The sequence below is a fragment of the Cinclus cinclus genome, chromosome 2, assembly GCF_963662255.1.
Source record: "Cinclus cinclus chromosome 2, bCinCin1.1, whole genome shotgun sequence".
Classification (NCBI taxonomy): domain Eukaryota; kingdom Metazoa; phylum Chordata; class Aves; order Passeriformes; family Cinclidae; genus Cinclus; species Cinclus cinclus.
Window position 1 is genome coordinate 30,181,552 of NC_085047.1, and position 15,758 is coordinate 30,197,309.

General features: G+C 51.0%; 2 protein-coding genes across 2 annotated transcripts; both read left to right on the forward strand.

The window, feature by feature from the left end:
- Positions 1-226: 226 nt before the first annotated feature.
- Positions 227-3,479, forward strand: GPR162 (G protein-coupled receptor 162). The gene is made up of 4 exons (XM_062513472.1): positions 227-1,066; positions 1,870-2,059; positions 2,635-2,786; positions 2,952-3,479. Exons 1-4 carry the CDS (start codon positions 227-229, stop codon positions 3,477-3,479), a joined length of 1,710 nt encoding a protein of 569 aa, XP_062369456.1.
- A 1,368-nt stretch (positions 3,480-4,847) lies between these two features.
- P3H3 (prolyl 3-hydroxylase 3) lies at positions 4,848-15,405 on the forward strand. Its single transcript, XM_062513484.1, has 15 exons — positions 4,848-5,258; positions 5,841-5,993; positions 6,667-6,853; positions 6,981-7,112; positions 7,940-8,073; positions 8,340-8,429; positions 8,741-8,793; positions 8,975-9,033; positions 10,184-10,308; positions 10,432-10,527; positions 11,520-11,670; positions 11,834-11,951; positions 14,304-14,379; positions 14,803-14,943; positions 15,196-15,405. The coding sequence occupies exons 1-15, from the start codon at positions 4,848-4,850 to the stop codon at positions 15,403-15,405; spliced, it is 2,136 nt and encodes a 711-aa protein (XP_062369468.1).
- Positions 15,406-15,758: the final 353 nt, after the last annotated feature.

A 15,758-nucleotide genomic window follows, 5' to 3' on the forward strand; every position in this document is an offset into this window, starting at 1 on the left:
ATAATCAAATAGGAGGGAAAGGAAAGACTGGAAGCGAGACAGAGTTGACGGCTGTTCTGCCTGGCACCTGGTGGCAATGCCTTGAGAGAAACCCTTCCAGTGTGCAAACAAATCACATTGCAGCAGCAGATGAGGAGAGACGTGGCTCCCCCAGTGCAGAGTCCCACTCACCCTCCTACAAAATCCCAGCAGCAGAGGCAGGGTACAGTCTAGCAGGGGTGGCAGCATGGGGGACTCTGAATCAGAGTCCACCTTGCACAACAACTCACTGTGGTGGCTGGCATGTGGGATGTTAGCTCTGTTGGCCAACTCTTGGATTATCCTCAGCATCACGGCCAAACAACAGAAACACAAGCCTCTGGAGCTGCTGCTATGCTTTCTTGCTGGCACGCACATCCTTATGGCAGCAGTACCCCTCACCACCTATGCCGTGGTGCAGCTGCGGCGTGAGTCCTCCGACTACGACTGGAATGAAAGCATCTGCAAGGTCTTTGTCTCCACGTACTACACCCTGGCGCTGGCCACCTGCTTTACAGTGGCCTCCCTTTCCTACCACCGGATGTGGATGGTGAGGTGGCCAGTCAACTACCGCCTCAGCAATGCCAAGAAGCAGGCTCTGCACGCAGTCATGGGGATCTGGATGGTGTCATTCATCCTCTCCACCCTGCCCTCCATTGGCTGGCACAACAACGGCGAGCGCTACTACGCCCGTGGCTGCCAGTTCATTGTCAGCAAAATAGGGCTGGGCTTCGGTGTCTGCTTTAGCCTCCTGCTGCTCGGAGGAATCGTCATGGGCTTGGTGTGCGTGGGTATCACCTTCTACCAAACCCTGTGGGCACACAGGAGACGCCGGCGGTGCCACCATCAGAGAGCGGAAGAAGCGTCATCCTGCTCTTCATCAGCACACACCACTTTCAATGTGCCAGCCATTGTGGTGGAGGATGTACGAGGCAAAAGGAGGTCTTCATTGGACGGCTCCGAGTCAGCCAAGACGTCCTTGCAGATGACCAACCTCATAAGTGCCATCGTCTTCCTGTATGACACGCTCACTGGGGTGCCTATCTTGGTAAGCACATCCAGTTCTCCCTTTCCCCTCAGAGTATGCAGTTAAACCAGATTTGCTTTTCTCTCAAGTTTTAGAGAAGGATCTCTCCTGTCCCACCAGCCGCAGAACTGCCGCATCTGAATGTGTGTTATTCTGAGCGGTGGTTTTAAAAAGATTGCAGTAATTCTCTCATCCTTCCGCAGCAGCATTTTCTTTAAGTCTAAGCCTGGGTAACACACACCACACAGCTAAAACCACTGTGCAAATTTTATGTGGCTAAGAGGAGAGGAAGTTATTCTGCAAACTTACTTGTGAAAACAATGAGATTTCTGTTGCTCCAGTTTGCTTCTGGAGAACTGACACACCAGCTTTAACAGCTGATGCATCCAGTTGTCTTTTTCTTTCTGCTTGTGTGGCTGTAGACAGCATTCAGGTTTTGGCTAGCCGATCAATTCTGTGCAAAATTGGAGAGCTAGAGAAGTTCTCAAAAAGAACCCTTAAAAGAGGAGAGGGTGAGTCACAGATTATTTTTTTTCCCCATGGCTGTGTCCTTTATTAGCACCTATTTAGCTCCAGCTGGTAATGAGCACAGGAAGAAGGGATGCTAGCACCAGGTCTCGTGTTAGGGATATGACAGCCTGGAATATGGTTCAGCAAACCTGGGGCAAGACCCCAGGAGCAGTTTTTCAAAGGGACACAGGGTAATTACTTGATGAATCCTTTAGAGATAGATTATGTTCTGCTACAGAATTGATTCGTGTTACCTTTGTCCCTTGATCCCTACTTCTGTCTCCTTGGCATTGTTGCTTTTTCTTACCTTAAAGGTCGTGAGTTTTTTCAGCCTGCGCTATGATACGGCCCCCACCTGGATGGTTCTGGCTGTGCTCTGGTGTTCCATGGTGCAGACCTTGCTGCTTCCCTCTTTCATCTGGTCCTGTGAGCGCTACCGAGCAGATCTCCGCACTGTGTGGGAGCAGTGTGTGGCTATCATGTCTGAGGAAGACACAGAGGATGGTAAGCTCCTCAACTCACCACAGTCACCTTTCTTCACTAACCAACCTTCCCTGAAAGACTACAGAGGAAAGAGGGGGGTCTTTGGGAAAAGGATCTTGTGGTGTTGCAGTGGCTCAGTGACATTCACGTTACAGCTTGGGGTCAGCAACCATGAGAAAATTTATTCTGTAGAGAGGCTCTGCCACTCACTTGCAGCCTTAGGACTAGCATCCAGGAAGCATTAGTGCAACACCCTCTCCACTAGTTGCAAGCATAGATACATTGTGTGTGGCTGCCAAGCCACAACCAAAGTGACATGCTGGTCCTCAGCCCAGCTCTCTGATCCAAGGGTCCCAAGACCTGGCAGTGTCGTTCAAAGTGGCATTCAAAGGCAAAACAGAAGAAACAGGGCACTGTCTGGGTGCTTTAGTGCTGCTGCAAGCAGAAAGATGAGGTCCTTGTTCAGAGGTGAGCCCTGAAGGCTGCAAGTAGGGCAGCACAAAGTCAGATAAGCATTAGGATGGTGTCCAGGTGCCCTGATAATGCTCCTCTTCTGACTGAAAAGTGTTGACTGCTGTTCTTGTCTTTGCCAACAGATGGTGTGTGTGATGATTATGGTGATGGCAGGATCTGCAAAGTGAGATTCGATGCGAACGGTGCTGCAGCTGCGAAGCGGGACTCCCAGGACATCAAGCTGCTGCCCATGCACCACATGTTGTTGCCCCAGGACAAGGTGCACTACCTGCAGGTGAGTCAAAAGCTAGCGGGGCAGCCCCACAACCCACTTCCTTCTCTGTCAGTTTCCCACACCTTTGTGTCCTCTTGACTGTCTTCTCTGAGAAAACCTCAGCTACTCCCTTCCCGTTCTGACTCTTCAAGTCTTCCGTCACCTGCCCCCTTCTCTGTTTTCCAGGTCCCTATCTCACGGAGAATGTCACATGATGAGACTAACATCTTCTCCGCCCACCGCTCTGCTCCATCCTTCCTACACAAGTGGTCTTCATCTGATGACATCCGCATTTCCACCCCCCGCAAGCCTGGGGGCCCTGGTTTCTTGCCTCCCCAGCTGCATGACTACCAGCACCGCCGGCGGCCCCCAGAAGATGAGCTGACGACCCTACGGCAATTTTTGGAGGGGGGGCTGTTGCCCCGGGGCTCCAGCTCCAGCGCCTGCTTCTTCCGAGATGAGATCACCACCTTCATCGATGAGACGCCACAACCCACCCCAGCCTGCAGCCCACGGCACTCCCGTCTCCTGGTCGAATCACGCCGTGACCGCCGCCTCTCCCTCAGCAGCAGGGAGGAGGAGAATTCCGACCGGCCACGGCGCTGCTCCGTTCTTGGCAATGAAATCTGGCATCTGCAAGACGGAGAGCAGGCGCCATGTGAAAGGACCCTAGAGGCCTGCGAGCCACAGACCTTCCAGAACCCCAAACTATGAGAGACAGCATCAAAAACATTCAGTGCCATCACAGTTTTTAAATAAAACTTCAAGCGTTCCTTTTGTCCCGGGACCCAATCACTAATTTGCATTCTCATCTTTCTCGCCAGCAGGCAGAAAACGTGGCACCCCATGCTGGTGGGGGAAAAAGAAGTGGGACAGATCCGCAGAATGGAGCACAACAGACGGACGGACAGACAGCCTGTGCCTGCTCTCAGGTTACAAACACATCCACCGCTGCCACCGCCACTTGGCACCCTTGCCAGTCCTGTCCCTTTGTGAACTCCACCCTCGCATCCGCTCTGCCCTAAGAGACAAGGCGCAGAATGGTATTAAAATTCTATATTTGGAGTGTCAATCGTGTGTCTGTTTTTAAAATACTATATTAGTAATAATTTTGTTTCCATAGAAACAAAATTATTGGCCCGATGTTTAATGAAGCTTCACAGGCTTCTGGAAGGGAAATGCAGAATGTGCGAGGCTCCTTTCCTCCCTCCTCATCCTTTCTTGTCAGTTCCTCTGAAAGGCAACAGATGCTTAGCTGCCTCGGAAAGGGAGTGATGCCCTTAGAGGAGTTGTCATGGGAGACTGGGTAAAAGGTCTTCTGTCCATTTCAGTGGTGCTAAGCAAGAGAGGCCTCGGGTTTCTAACATTGCTCAGCAAAAGGTTTTGCTTTGAGGCAACTCCGGGCTTGGAAAGAATTCTCTCTGACAGGACCCTGACCCTTAACATCTTATTTCACCAGTGCAAACTCTTGATTCCAGTGCAAAACTGTGTGAAACTTCAGATGGCCCGAACTTCTCAGCCAAACAGGAAAGCTGAGGGAGGGTTCTGGGGGAAGGCCCCCTCAACTGCCCACACCATCAAAGCTGGGAGTGGTGAGGTCTGGACCAGGCTCCTGCCCCAGACACAGCTCTTGTCAGGGAGATGCAAGAGTAGTGTGTGGGAGATGGACCTTCTGGCTGGTGCTGGCTGTAGTTCCAGCCATGGGCAAAGGTTTGGCACTGTCAGAGGGAGACAGGTAGCCCTTCACCCCCAAAGCAGTTCTCCACGTGATGGGAATACGAAGTGTCCAAGCGCGGCTCCAAGGAGAGGCCTCGTTGGAGGCGTTTGGGTGACCCACCCCAAAGGGAGGGTTCGCGCTGGGGCGGCCGCGAGGACCAGGGCTCACGTCAGACCCCGGGAGCGGCGGCAGCGCCGGGAGCCCCCGAAACAGCGGCGGTCGCAGCAGGACCTGGGCCGGGCCTGCCCGCCCACCGCGGCCCCGGACCGGCACCGCCCCCGGGGTGGGCCGAGCCCGGGGCCCGCCGGGACGCCCGCCCGGCCCGGACCCCTTCTCCTCTTCCTCCGCCTTCTCCTCCCGGAGCCATGGCCTCGCTGCTGTGCCTCAGCCTCCTCGCCTCCGCCGCGGCCGCCACGTCGCCGGGCCGGCTGGTGCCGTTCGACCTGCTGTACGCGGACGGGGTGCGGGCGTACCTGGCGCGGGACTGGGCGCGGGCGGCCGAGCTGCTGCAGCGCGCCCTGCACAGCTACGCGGAGCTGCGGGCTGCCCGCCGCGCCTGCCGCGCCGCCTGCGCCCGCCAGGAGCCCTTCCCCGGCGGGCCCGGGCGCTGGGAGGCCGCGCTGCTCGGGCCGGTATTGCAGCGCGCCGAGTGCCTGCAGCGCTGCCTGGGGCGGCGGCTGCGCCCCGCGCCCTCCGCGCACCGCGCCAGCCGCGCCGTGAGCCGCGACTTCGAGCGCAGGGAGCCCTACAACTACCTCCAGGTGGCCTTCTTCCAGGTGGGCACCGGCCCCCGGGGTGGGAGCTGCCGCCTCCGGGGGTGCTGTCGTGCACGGCAGGGGCCCCGGCGTGGCGCGGCTCTCCTGGAGGGTCGCCGGGCGGCCGAGGGGATGAACGCCTTTCCCGCAGGCTCGAGACGACCGAGAGGGAACCTTACCGATGCGCATAAATATCTGCTGGGCGGTTGCCAAGGGAATGGAGCCAGGTTCTTCTCACTGGTGCCAGCCGCTACAGGAGGCAACAGGCAGAAACTGATGCGCGGGAAGTTCCACCTTTAGGTGGAATATTAGGAAGCGTTTTACTGTGCGGGTGACCGTACACTTGAACAGATTGCCCAGAGCGGTTGCGGAATCTCCCTCGCCGGAGACATTCCAAAACCATCTGGATTCGATCTGGTGCCGTGTGCTGTAGGATGACCCTGCTTGTGCAGGGAGGTTGGAGCAGGTGACCCACTGTGGTCTCTTCCAGTCCGACCCATTGTGTAATTCTATGATTCTGTGAACCCGGGAAGCAGCTGAGGTGAGGGGTGGGTGTGAACTGCAGAGACCTGCGTGACAGGCACTGCTACCTTTTCTCCACAGTTGAAGAAGCTGGATCAGGCCGTGTCTGCCGCTCACACCTTCTTCATCGCTAATCCCCAGCACCTCCAAATGCGGGAGGACATGGAGAAGTACCGGCGTATGTCAGGGGTGAAGTCAGACAGCTTCCAGGACCTGGAGGCCACGCCACACTGGGTGAGGGCTCAGTGCAGAACCATGCACAAGCAGCTCTTATTCCACCCTAAGGACTGGTCTGGGACCCTGATCTTTTCCCACACAGAGACCATGGCTTGAGACAGGGCCCCTATACACAGAATCATAGATAGATTTAGCCTGGAGGGGACCTTTAATGATCACCTAATCCAAGTCCCCTGCTGCAGACGGGCACCTCACTAAATCAGGTTGCTCAAAGCCTCATCCAACCTGGCCTTGGAACACTTTGAGGGATGGGACATCCACAGCTTCTCTGGGAAACCTGCTTCAGTGTCTCACTACAGTCATCATAAAAATATCTCCAACAAATATTTTATCTTCCATGTAAAGGCTTTTTCAGTTTAATACAATTGCCCCTTGTTCTGTCACTGTGGGCCTTGGTCAGAAGTCTTGCTCAGACCCCTTTGTGTCTGAGGGAGATCTTCCTGCAGCCTTCTCTTCAAGGTGAGGACAAACCACTGCAAGTGTGGTGGAGAGACTTTTTGGTGACAGTTATTTGGCTTAAGTCTAGGATTTTCTGTCACTGTGTGGTTGACTCTGCATGAGCAGGTGAGCCCTGGTATGTCAGCATCACCCTGTGAGCAACTGAGAAGTCTTTGGGGCATCCTTTGGTGTCACCCACTCTGATGAAGGGACCTGGATCTGTCCTTCACAGGAAGCATATGAGACTGGTGTGCAGCACTATGATGCAGATGAGTACCTGCAGGCCGTGGCCAGGCTGGAGGAGTCACTCTCAGAGGCCCTGTCAGCACTGGAAGAATGTCGTGCCCTGTGTGAAGGGCCTTGGGAGGATGAGGATGAAGAGGAGGAAATGCAGCCTGGCCTGTATGAAGCCATCGCAGGTAGTGTTAGAGGCATGGAGGATTGTGTAGGAAGGCTGTCCTCCCCACACTGGGCACATCCCATCTCCCAGCACTCCTGTCTGGAAGAAGTGTGAGCTACTGCCTTTATTCCTCCTCTCTCTTGCAGCCCATTATGTTCAGGTTTTGAAGTGCAGGCAGCAGTGCGTCCTGGAAATTGCCACAAAGCCAGGGAGAATTTCTGCCACAGAAGATTTCATACCATCTCATCTTGATTTACTGCAGTTTGCCTACAGCCAGGGTGAGCAGAGCCACCAACCAGTATGCTTTGGCACTCCTACACTTGCCCTTTGCCTCTGATTCTGGAGGGCAGCTTGTCATGGGGAAAAGTGGGCACATTGACCTGAGCTCTACTTCTATTTGCCCCCTAAATCTTCCCAGAACCTCTGTTCAAGTCTGTGGCCACCTGGGGAGATGTCCCTTTTGGTCTTCTTCAGTCTCATTGCCTACGTTCTGTGATGTGAGGCTGTTCCCTTGTTGCTGAGTTTTTTATACCCTCCTTTTCAGTACATGGCTCCAGACCAGGCTCCCACTTGCTGCCTAGAGGCTACCCATGCATCTCACCTCAGCAGTGGTGTTCCTTCTGAGACAGCCCTACTGGCCCTTGCTGAACTGATGGCCTGTCATGACACTGGTCATCCTGTCACTCTGTCACTTTCACACATCCCTCAGCCTTTCTTTTGCATACCCATGCTCCTCCCCAGACTGACCCAACTGCTTCTTAGTTCTCTGTTAGACCACTGGTAAAACTTGTATCTCAAAGAATCTGCTAGACCCCTCATCTCATCTGTTGCATGAGGGAAGTGGGACCGTCTCTCTTTCAGAATATACTTCATTTTAATCTCTTTCTTCTAAACCGGTTCCAAATAAGTGTTAAAGGCATGCCTGTTCTGTACCAGGTTCATTCCCATTGTTGAGTGGAGGCCCTGCTAGGCAGGGGCTGATGTGTACTTGGTGTAAGGTCAGCTGCCAGGTCCTGACAGGGACACTGGGTGCTGCTGGCCTGTACACATTCGCTGCTCAAGTCTTTCAGAAACGTGTGTTTGTTCTCTTCTCTCCCTGCCCAAGTTGGGAACCAGACACTAGCTGCTGAGTGTGCTGCTTCCTACTTGCTCTTTTATCCCACGGATGAGCCTATGTTGGAGAAAATGAAACAGTATCGCACAGAACTGGGAGACGAGGCAGCTGTCACCGCCAGACAGGTAGTTACAGCTCCAGGTCTGTCCTTTTTGGTCCTCCCCTGTCCCACAGGACAGGATCATAATCCAAGAGACAAAAGGGGAAAGGTGTTTCACTGCAGACATGTGCCAAGGCCAGGACTGAAGAAACTGGAGATTACTACTAGTCTGTCACAGTCAGTGTCCCTTCAGGACAAGAACGGGCTTTAATTGTGCACAGCAATGTGGTGGGGCAGGGATGGGGTTGTCTTGTGTGAGGTGGTTGTTTGACAGTCTCTTTTCTTCCTTAGAGTATTCAGCATTATGTGCAGAGATCTTTGATGGAGAAGAAGTTGATTTATTATGCAGTGGAGCATCTGGGAGAAACTTTTAATGACCCTGTAAGTATTATCTTAATCTTCCTGCCATGGTTTCACCAGTTGTTCACAATCACAGTTGTCAGAATTCACTTTAGTAGGCCGTGATCCAGAAAGGATCAGCTGCTGATGAGAAGGACCCCCAATCCCTTACGAGGCGGATCTTTAAGGCCTTTCTGCTGTTCCAGGACTGAAGTTAATTTGAAATTGCTGCTGTAATCATATGCATTGGCTCAATTTGACTGACCTGAGAAGTGGGCCGCAGTGGTTGGTCTGATACTCACTGAGAAGCAGTGTTTGTTATGTACTGAACCACCTGTGTTTTTTTCCTGTAGGATCTTTGGACTCCAGATGAACTGATTCCTGAAAACCTAAAGCAGAAATACAGGTAAGATTGGGCACGTCAGTTAGGACTGCAGTATAAGTAGTGGTGGTACAAGGAACAGTAATATTTAGAGAAATGGGCACAAAAGGAACTGTAAGGATTTGAAATGCTACTACAGAGGAGGATTGGGCATAACTCTCTGTACTGACAGCCCTGGTCTCTGTTTTTTTCCCTTGCTCCCGAGAGAGGATCAGGAGAAGCAAAAGCGGGAAACTCTGGATGTGGAAGAGAGGGAGAAGAGGGGTGAGTAAAAGAGCTTGAATGAAGTCTTGGATGCAGTCAGCCAGGTTTACTTAGGCTAAGGGCTGTCTTCCATCCTCAGACATTTGAATTCGAGCATAGATACAGACTGACTTGAATGGCTCAGCAAGTCTTCCCACTCTTCTTTTCTTCCTCTTTAATGCATGTGTAATCTTGCACAATCTCACTTCGAACATCTCTGGCATGCGAACTCCAAGGGCACTGTGGCTGGAGAATCTGAGAACAGCCTGAATGTGTGACAAGCTTGTGGACGTGCAGATCCCTGTTCAGTGTGCCAGGAGTGTCTACACCAAACCTGGTTCAGCTCCACCAGCCCAACTTCAATCAACATTTTTCTGAAAGGGACATGAAGGGAGGGGCCAGGAAATGGAAACTGGAAGCAGACAATGTATCTTGGGCAAGTCTTCCCCTGGAAAACAGAAGTCCAAAGGGTTTGTGGCTGAATGATACAGACTGCAGTGCAGAGTCTGGTCCCCTATTGTTACGTGTGGATAGAGAGCCTCTTGGCGGGCTCTGTCGTGGAGTCTCTGCTTAAAGTGACCCCAAGTGGTTCCCTGCTGTGGCACATGTGAGAGCAGAGCCTTCTAAGGGCCTGAGTGCCTTGGCATTCCTCATCATCCAGAGGTCAGAGGGGGTGGGAGGAAAGGCCGAAGATCAAAAAGCTAAATCATCAGCTAATATCTAGTGCTTCTCTTTGGGGATGAAGAAATCAGAAAGATTCACCAGAGATAATTCTGGGATAAGATGTTGATGAAAGATGGTTGAAAGGAGGGTTGATGGAGGTGTTTACCTGTTTATTTTCTCCAGAGCCTCACTCCAGTAGGCTGGACCTGTTCTGCTGCTGCAAGCCACAGTGCACTCAACTTCCCCCAGCTCCCTGCTGCTCTCCCAGCAAGTCCCAAGTCTCTGCTGGCTCCTGAAGCACGCGCTGTAGGCCAGCTTCCCTTCCTGGTGCTCTGGTTCCCCTGAAGCATGTGAGGGGTCTGCAAGGAGTGGGCGCTTCTGGGGAACTGTCCTGTCTTCTCAGAGAATGTATAGTGTCTCTCCACTTCCTTATCCAGGCTGGGGGTTGGTGCCTGAGGGATTCTTGTCCAAAGCTTGCTCATACTTATCTGTGCTTGCTTCTCAACAGGTCCTTTGCCTTTTGAGGGTATTGCTGTCACGATGGATTCCCAGCAGATGAATGGAACCCAGAGGGTTGTGTTCGACAGAGTGCTGACAGAGTCTGAGTGTAAGGACCTTCTCCGACTGACCAAGGTGAGGCCAGGATCCTGTAAGAATTCCTGTGTGTGTACTTTCCTCCTCAGCAGGCAGGGCAGTAGGGTTTCCATGGAGAGAGGTGGCAGCCTAATGCATGTCATCTGTATCCTTCTGTTCCAGGCAGCAGGGGAAGCAGGAGATGGATACCGTGCAAGACGGTCGCCTCACACCCCCCATGAGAGATTTGAAGGGTTAACTGTTCTGAAGGCCATGCAGGTAAAATGCATCTGTGAGTCTGCTACCTTCTTAATTGTCCAGAAAGAGAGTTTGCCACCTGAGTGTTTTTTTCTGTGAATTGCACTCTGGGTGGTATCATGGGTGTGCTGTCTCCTCCCTTTCAACACTAGTGGTCTCCTTTTACATCCTTCCTCCTCAATCACATTGGAGGGGTGTTGCATATGGAGGGCTTGACAAGTGCTTTCTCTTCTGTGAGGCAGGATTTTGGGACTGCTTGACCCTGTGAGGTAGCCTTACAGACATGCTTAGTTTAGAGTTGGAGAATAAAATAAGGTAGAAGGAGCCTCTTGAGATCTCTAATCTGACCTCCAGTTTGCAGCATGTTTAATTCCAAAGCTAGATGAAATCCCTCAATTCTTAGCATAGGCAAGTTCTGAGTATTTCCAAGGGTAGAGATTCTCCAGCCTCTCTGGGCACCTTTTTTGGTGCTGTACCAGTCTTGTGAGGGTGAAATTTTTCTTCATATCTAGCCAAAATTTCCCTTGCTGTAGCTTTTGTCTGCTGCCTCTTTTCAGTGTGTCTTTCTGAGAAGACGCTGTCTCCATCTCATCTGTAATCCCCTTTTAGGTGTCAGGAGGCTGTACTTAGATGTTCCTTTGGCCTTCTCTTCTCTAGACTGAAGAAAGCCTCTTTTTCTTTTGGCCTGTGTTTCTAAGTCATGTGTTCCAACATTCCTGCCATCTTAGGACTCTTCATTCAAGACTCTAGTCTCCTAGTATCTCTTGTGTAGTGGGAGACCCAAAATGGTGCAGCTTTTCAGATCTGGCTTCATGTGCCAAGGAGAAGGAAATTATAGCTGTGCTGTGCTGTACAGTTGTACTCCTGAGTTATATTTAAATGAGAAAAAGCATCCTTTTCTTGCCTGAGTGACCACAGGATTTTACAAAGGTCTCTTCTTCTGTGCTGCGTACGTGTATCATTTCTTAGAGTATCTTTCTAAGTATTGTAACAGACTTGTTTTTCACTTGTAGCTGGCCCAAAGTGGGGACGTGGAATGGAGAGACGCCAAATTACTTCTGCAGGCTAGTGAGAAATCTCGGAAAATCATAGAGTCCTATTTTACTCCTGGAAAGAAACTCCATTTTTCATTCACACACCTTGTGTGTCGCAGAGCTGTAGATGGTAAAGAACCTTTCATCCTATTAGTCACTGTCTCCCAGAGTCTCCTCACTCCCAGCCATGTGCTCTCAGGAGACTATGCTCCCTTTATTCTCTTTTCCCTTTCTCTCTGCTTTATTCTTTCTTGAAACTGAAAACGCCAATATTCCTTTTTTCATATTTTCAGGGGAACAGGAAGGCCGCATGGATCTTAGTCATCCTGTCCACGCTGATAATTGTCTCTTGGATCCTGAGGGGCAAGAGTGCTGGAAGGAACCTCCTGCCTATGTGTACAGGGACTACAGGTAAGAACACCTGCATTAGATCATGTGAAGATATCCCTGGCCCCATCATAGGACTTAGTTTATAGAAACTGGGTGATGGTTGGCTCAAAGCCATCCAGGACTGTAGCATCAGGCAGAAGGCTGCATCAGCATCTTCTGAACGAGGTGTGAAACACCTTCCCTAGGCTGGGAAGACCTCCCCTTTTTCCCTCCTTGCTTCAAACAGCCAGCTTTAACAGAGAGCAGAATGAGGCTCGGAGGCTGCACAGATTAGAGCCATGATATCAGACTGTTAGTTTGTGGGTCTACCACAGTACTACAGTCAGCTGCCAGCCTTTTTAACAGGCTGTTTCTTGTAGTCGAGGTTCATCTTTTAAAGAATTCTGTGAATTACAGGAAAGGGATAGTCAAGCTCCTTGGATTCCTTTTGTTTGAGCAGTCAGTGTACTTCAGTGACTATTCTCTCAAGATTCACTGCAAATTCTTTGTGTTGGGTTTTTCCATTCCATGTAAGAGTTTATGTTTTTTCCAGCCTGTGGCTGGTTTTATTATTCCTCTGTGAAAGACCCTGAAATATCATTTAATGGTGATGCCAGTTGTTGCACACTGCAGCCAGATGAGGTCAGTTCACTACATCTGATTCCTCCTATTTGCTGTCTCATCCCTGAGCATCCAGAAATTTTGCTTGTCTTTTCTTTGAATGGTAGCTGTATCCAGAGCAGAAATCTCTAAGCAGCTATGATGAGGATATGGGACTTAGAGGGAGTTGCATTATCATTGAGTTGTTTTCCTTCTGATACTGATATTTACTTGGTATAAACAGATTGTAAAGTTACCAAACTTTGCTGTGTAACTGGTTAGATCTCCATCCCCCCTGTGAGAAAGCTGTCCTGTCCCTTCACTGCTCCCTGGGTTCTCTGACTTCATTTGAATGGATGGTGAAATACCTTCCCAGAATCTATGCCACTGAGCTGTTTTTGGGAATATCCCTGTCCTCTCGCAGCTCAAGTTGTGACTGCCCAATCAGCTCAAGGGCTGAACTCTTAGAGTGTCCTTTTGAACGAAGTCCCTGAGTTCCAAACTTCCTGGATCTTTTCTGTGGATCTGTGCTACAGGCATTGATGATAATATTGAACGGGATTGGACCCAGGGGCACACGAGTTCCAGTGATGCTGCTCTGGGTGCACAGTGCTCCTTTGGGTGCCAGCGGTGCACTGGTCCCTGTGTACTCTTCATGCTCATCTTCACCTTTTCTTTTCGTTAGAAATTTTCCCCATGGCACCATTCTGAGTCCTTTTGCCAGAGTCCAAACTGCTGAGATTAGGCATGTAGTGTTTCCTTGGAAAACAACCTACTTTTTCAAACATTGTGTGGGTAGCCCAATTTTAGTACCCCTATGTTACATTTTAAGACCATTTTCCATTTACTCCTTGTCCTCCAATTACCCTTCTCAGAAATGGAGTCTAAAGCCCTGCAGACTATTGAGGTCAGGATAACACTGTTTGTGCTTCAGCCATTATCCCTACCTTCCTGTCCCTTTGGAGGTGTGAGAGCTGTCCTTGCTTTTCTCCACTCATGTCACCACCCTGGCTTCACAGCCTTATAGAAACCCTGTGGCAGAAGAGCTACAACTTCCTGTGTTTCAGGGCTGGTAATCCTCTCTCTGCCCTTATGTACTTCAGCATTGCTTCAGCAAACACAATGTTGATTTCTATTTCTTCCTCTCAGTCCCGTTAATTAAGAGCCTTTGTTGTTCCTCTGATGTTTTCTATCAGCTTAATTGAATACCAAGAGGAACCTGGGTACTTTGTGGTCCATTCTGTGACCCACTTGACTGTGGTCTCACCTGTGCTGTACAGTGGCCTCACTACTTCTCTTTTTGTAAAACTTTAGTAAAGACGTTTCTTGGTTTAATTTTCTTTTCTATATGCACCAGTTCTCTTTTTGATCATTCTAATTCTAATATTACCCTGAAATTCTTTGGCTGTTAAGACATGGCTTTCTTTGCTGATCAGTCTCCTCTTCCAGGAGCTGGATTATTCCCAACCTTGAAAAACAAACAACAGGTTAGAAACAAGGTCTATCAAGCCCAGGGCATTGTCACAACAGTGCCACAGAGGCATGCTGCAGGGGATTAAGAACAAACCAAAATAAAACAGGACAAGTGTGTGGAGCTAATTCCCTGGCATACTCTCCCAGCCTCCTGTGGCTTGCAGCTCAGGGACTCCCCTGAGCTAGGCACTGCTGTTTTTAACACCCTCTGATGGATTCTCCTGCTAACTGGTCTACTTGCTTTTGAATCTGTGACAAGGAGTATGGGGAAACACCTGGAAGGAATAAGCTTCACCATACATATGTACTTTCTCTCCACAGTGGCATTCTCTACCTCAATGATGACTTCCAAGGTGGGGGCCTTTTCTTCACTGAAATGGACTCTGTGACTGTCACAGTAAGTCTGGGACTGGCCAAAAGAATGAGAGAGCACTGAGGGCGAGACTCAGTCTAGGCAGGAGGAAACTGGTTGGTTACTGGATCCCACCATTCCAAAAACAGTTCAGTGCTGGGGCAGTGGCAGATTCAAATGGGGGCAGCTAAAGGCAAATTGAGGCAAATCTCAGACAGAGGAGAGTTTGACTCTTTCCTAGCTGAGATTTTCCAGGCTCTTTCAGTCTATGGGTGTCTGTGACCTTTGTTGTTCCATCGATTCTCTCTGTCCCTCTCCAAAGCCTGCCTTGCTCATAGACTGGCTGTAGATGCCCAGCAGCTCTCAGCTCTTCCACTTTCCCAGGGGCAGTGTCATCTCTGTTTAAGGACTGTGTACTCCAGAGCAGGGGTCAGCTGGCTTCACAGTCTCTTGTGTCTCTCCTGGCAGGCTGAGGTGCATCCCAAGTGTGGGAGGCTGGTGGCCTTCAGCTCTGGCAAGGAGAACCCCCACGGCGTGTGGGCTGTGAGCCGTGGAAGGCGCTGCGCCATTGCCCTCTGGTACACGCACTCCCAGGAGCACGCTGAGCAGGTGAAGGGCCGTGCTGAAGAAATCAATACAAGTATCTCCAAGTGAGATCAAATCCCACTGAGGAGCAGCTTTTCCTTGGGGCAGGGCCTAGTGCATCAGCTTGGGATTGCTCTCTGACAAGGTGTCTGGTGGAGGGGACAGCCTGTGATGGGTCCTGCAAAGGGGGTTTGGGCTCTGGAGCAGTTGGGTGGATGTGTTTTGTCGAGACCCTAGCAGAAAGGATTCACACCATTTCTGTGTCCATGGCTGCAGGAACGGGTGAAGGCAGAGGAGCTGATGGAGCAGAGGGCTGTGGAGCAGGAGCAGCCTGATGGAGATAAACATCAAGGAACTGATCACAGCAGCAGATCCTCCTCAGTGCGTGTTCCCAGCCGTGCAAGCAAGCCTGCAGATGAGAGACAGAAGCCTGGCTTGGACAGGAAGCAGCATCCCAAGGTGCTGCGAGCCAGAGATGAGTTCTGAGTGCATGGGGTCCTGTGGATTGTTACACACCATGGCCTGGCAGGTCATGGGAGGACCGGGATCACAGAGGCCTGGAGCAGTGTATTAGAGTGGTAGAGCTGTAGTGATGGGGAGGGGTGCACCTTTCTTCTCTGTGGTGTCCCAGCAGCTGAAAAACGGGAGAAGGGAACAGCGTGGAAGTCAATGACACCAGGAACTTTCTCCACTGCCTCACCATGCTTGTCTCACTCAGAAGTAAGAAGACAAACTTTTCTCACCCCACTCCTCTCAGTGCCAACTTCTTGGCCATCCAGGGTTAAATCTGAGAGGGGGAGGAGGAGCTTGAAGTCTTTTCTTCCTGGTCTGTCTCACAG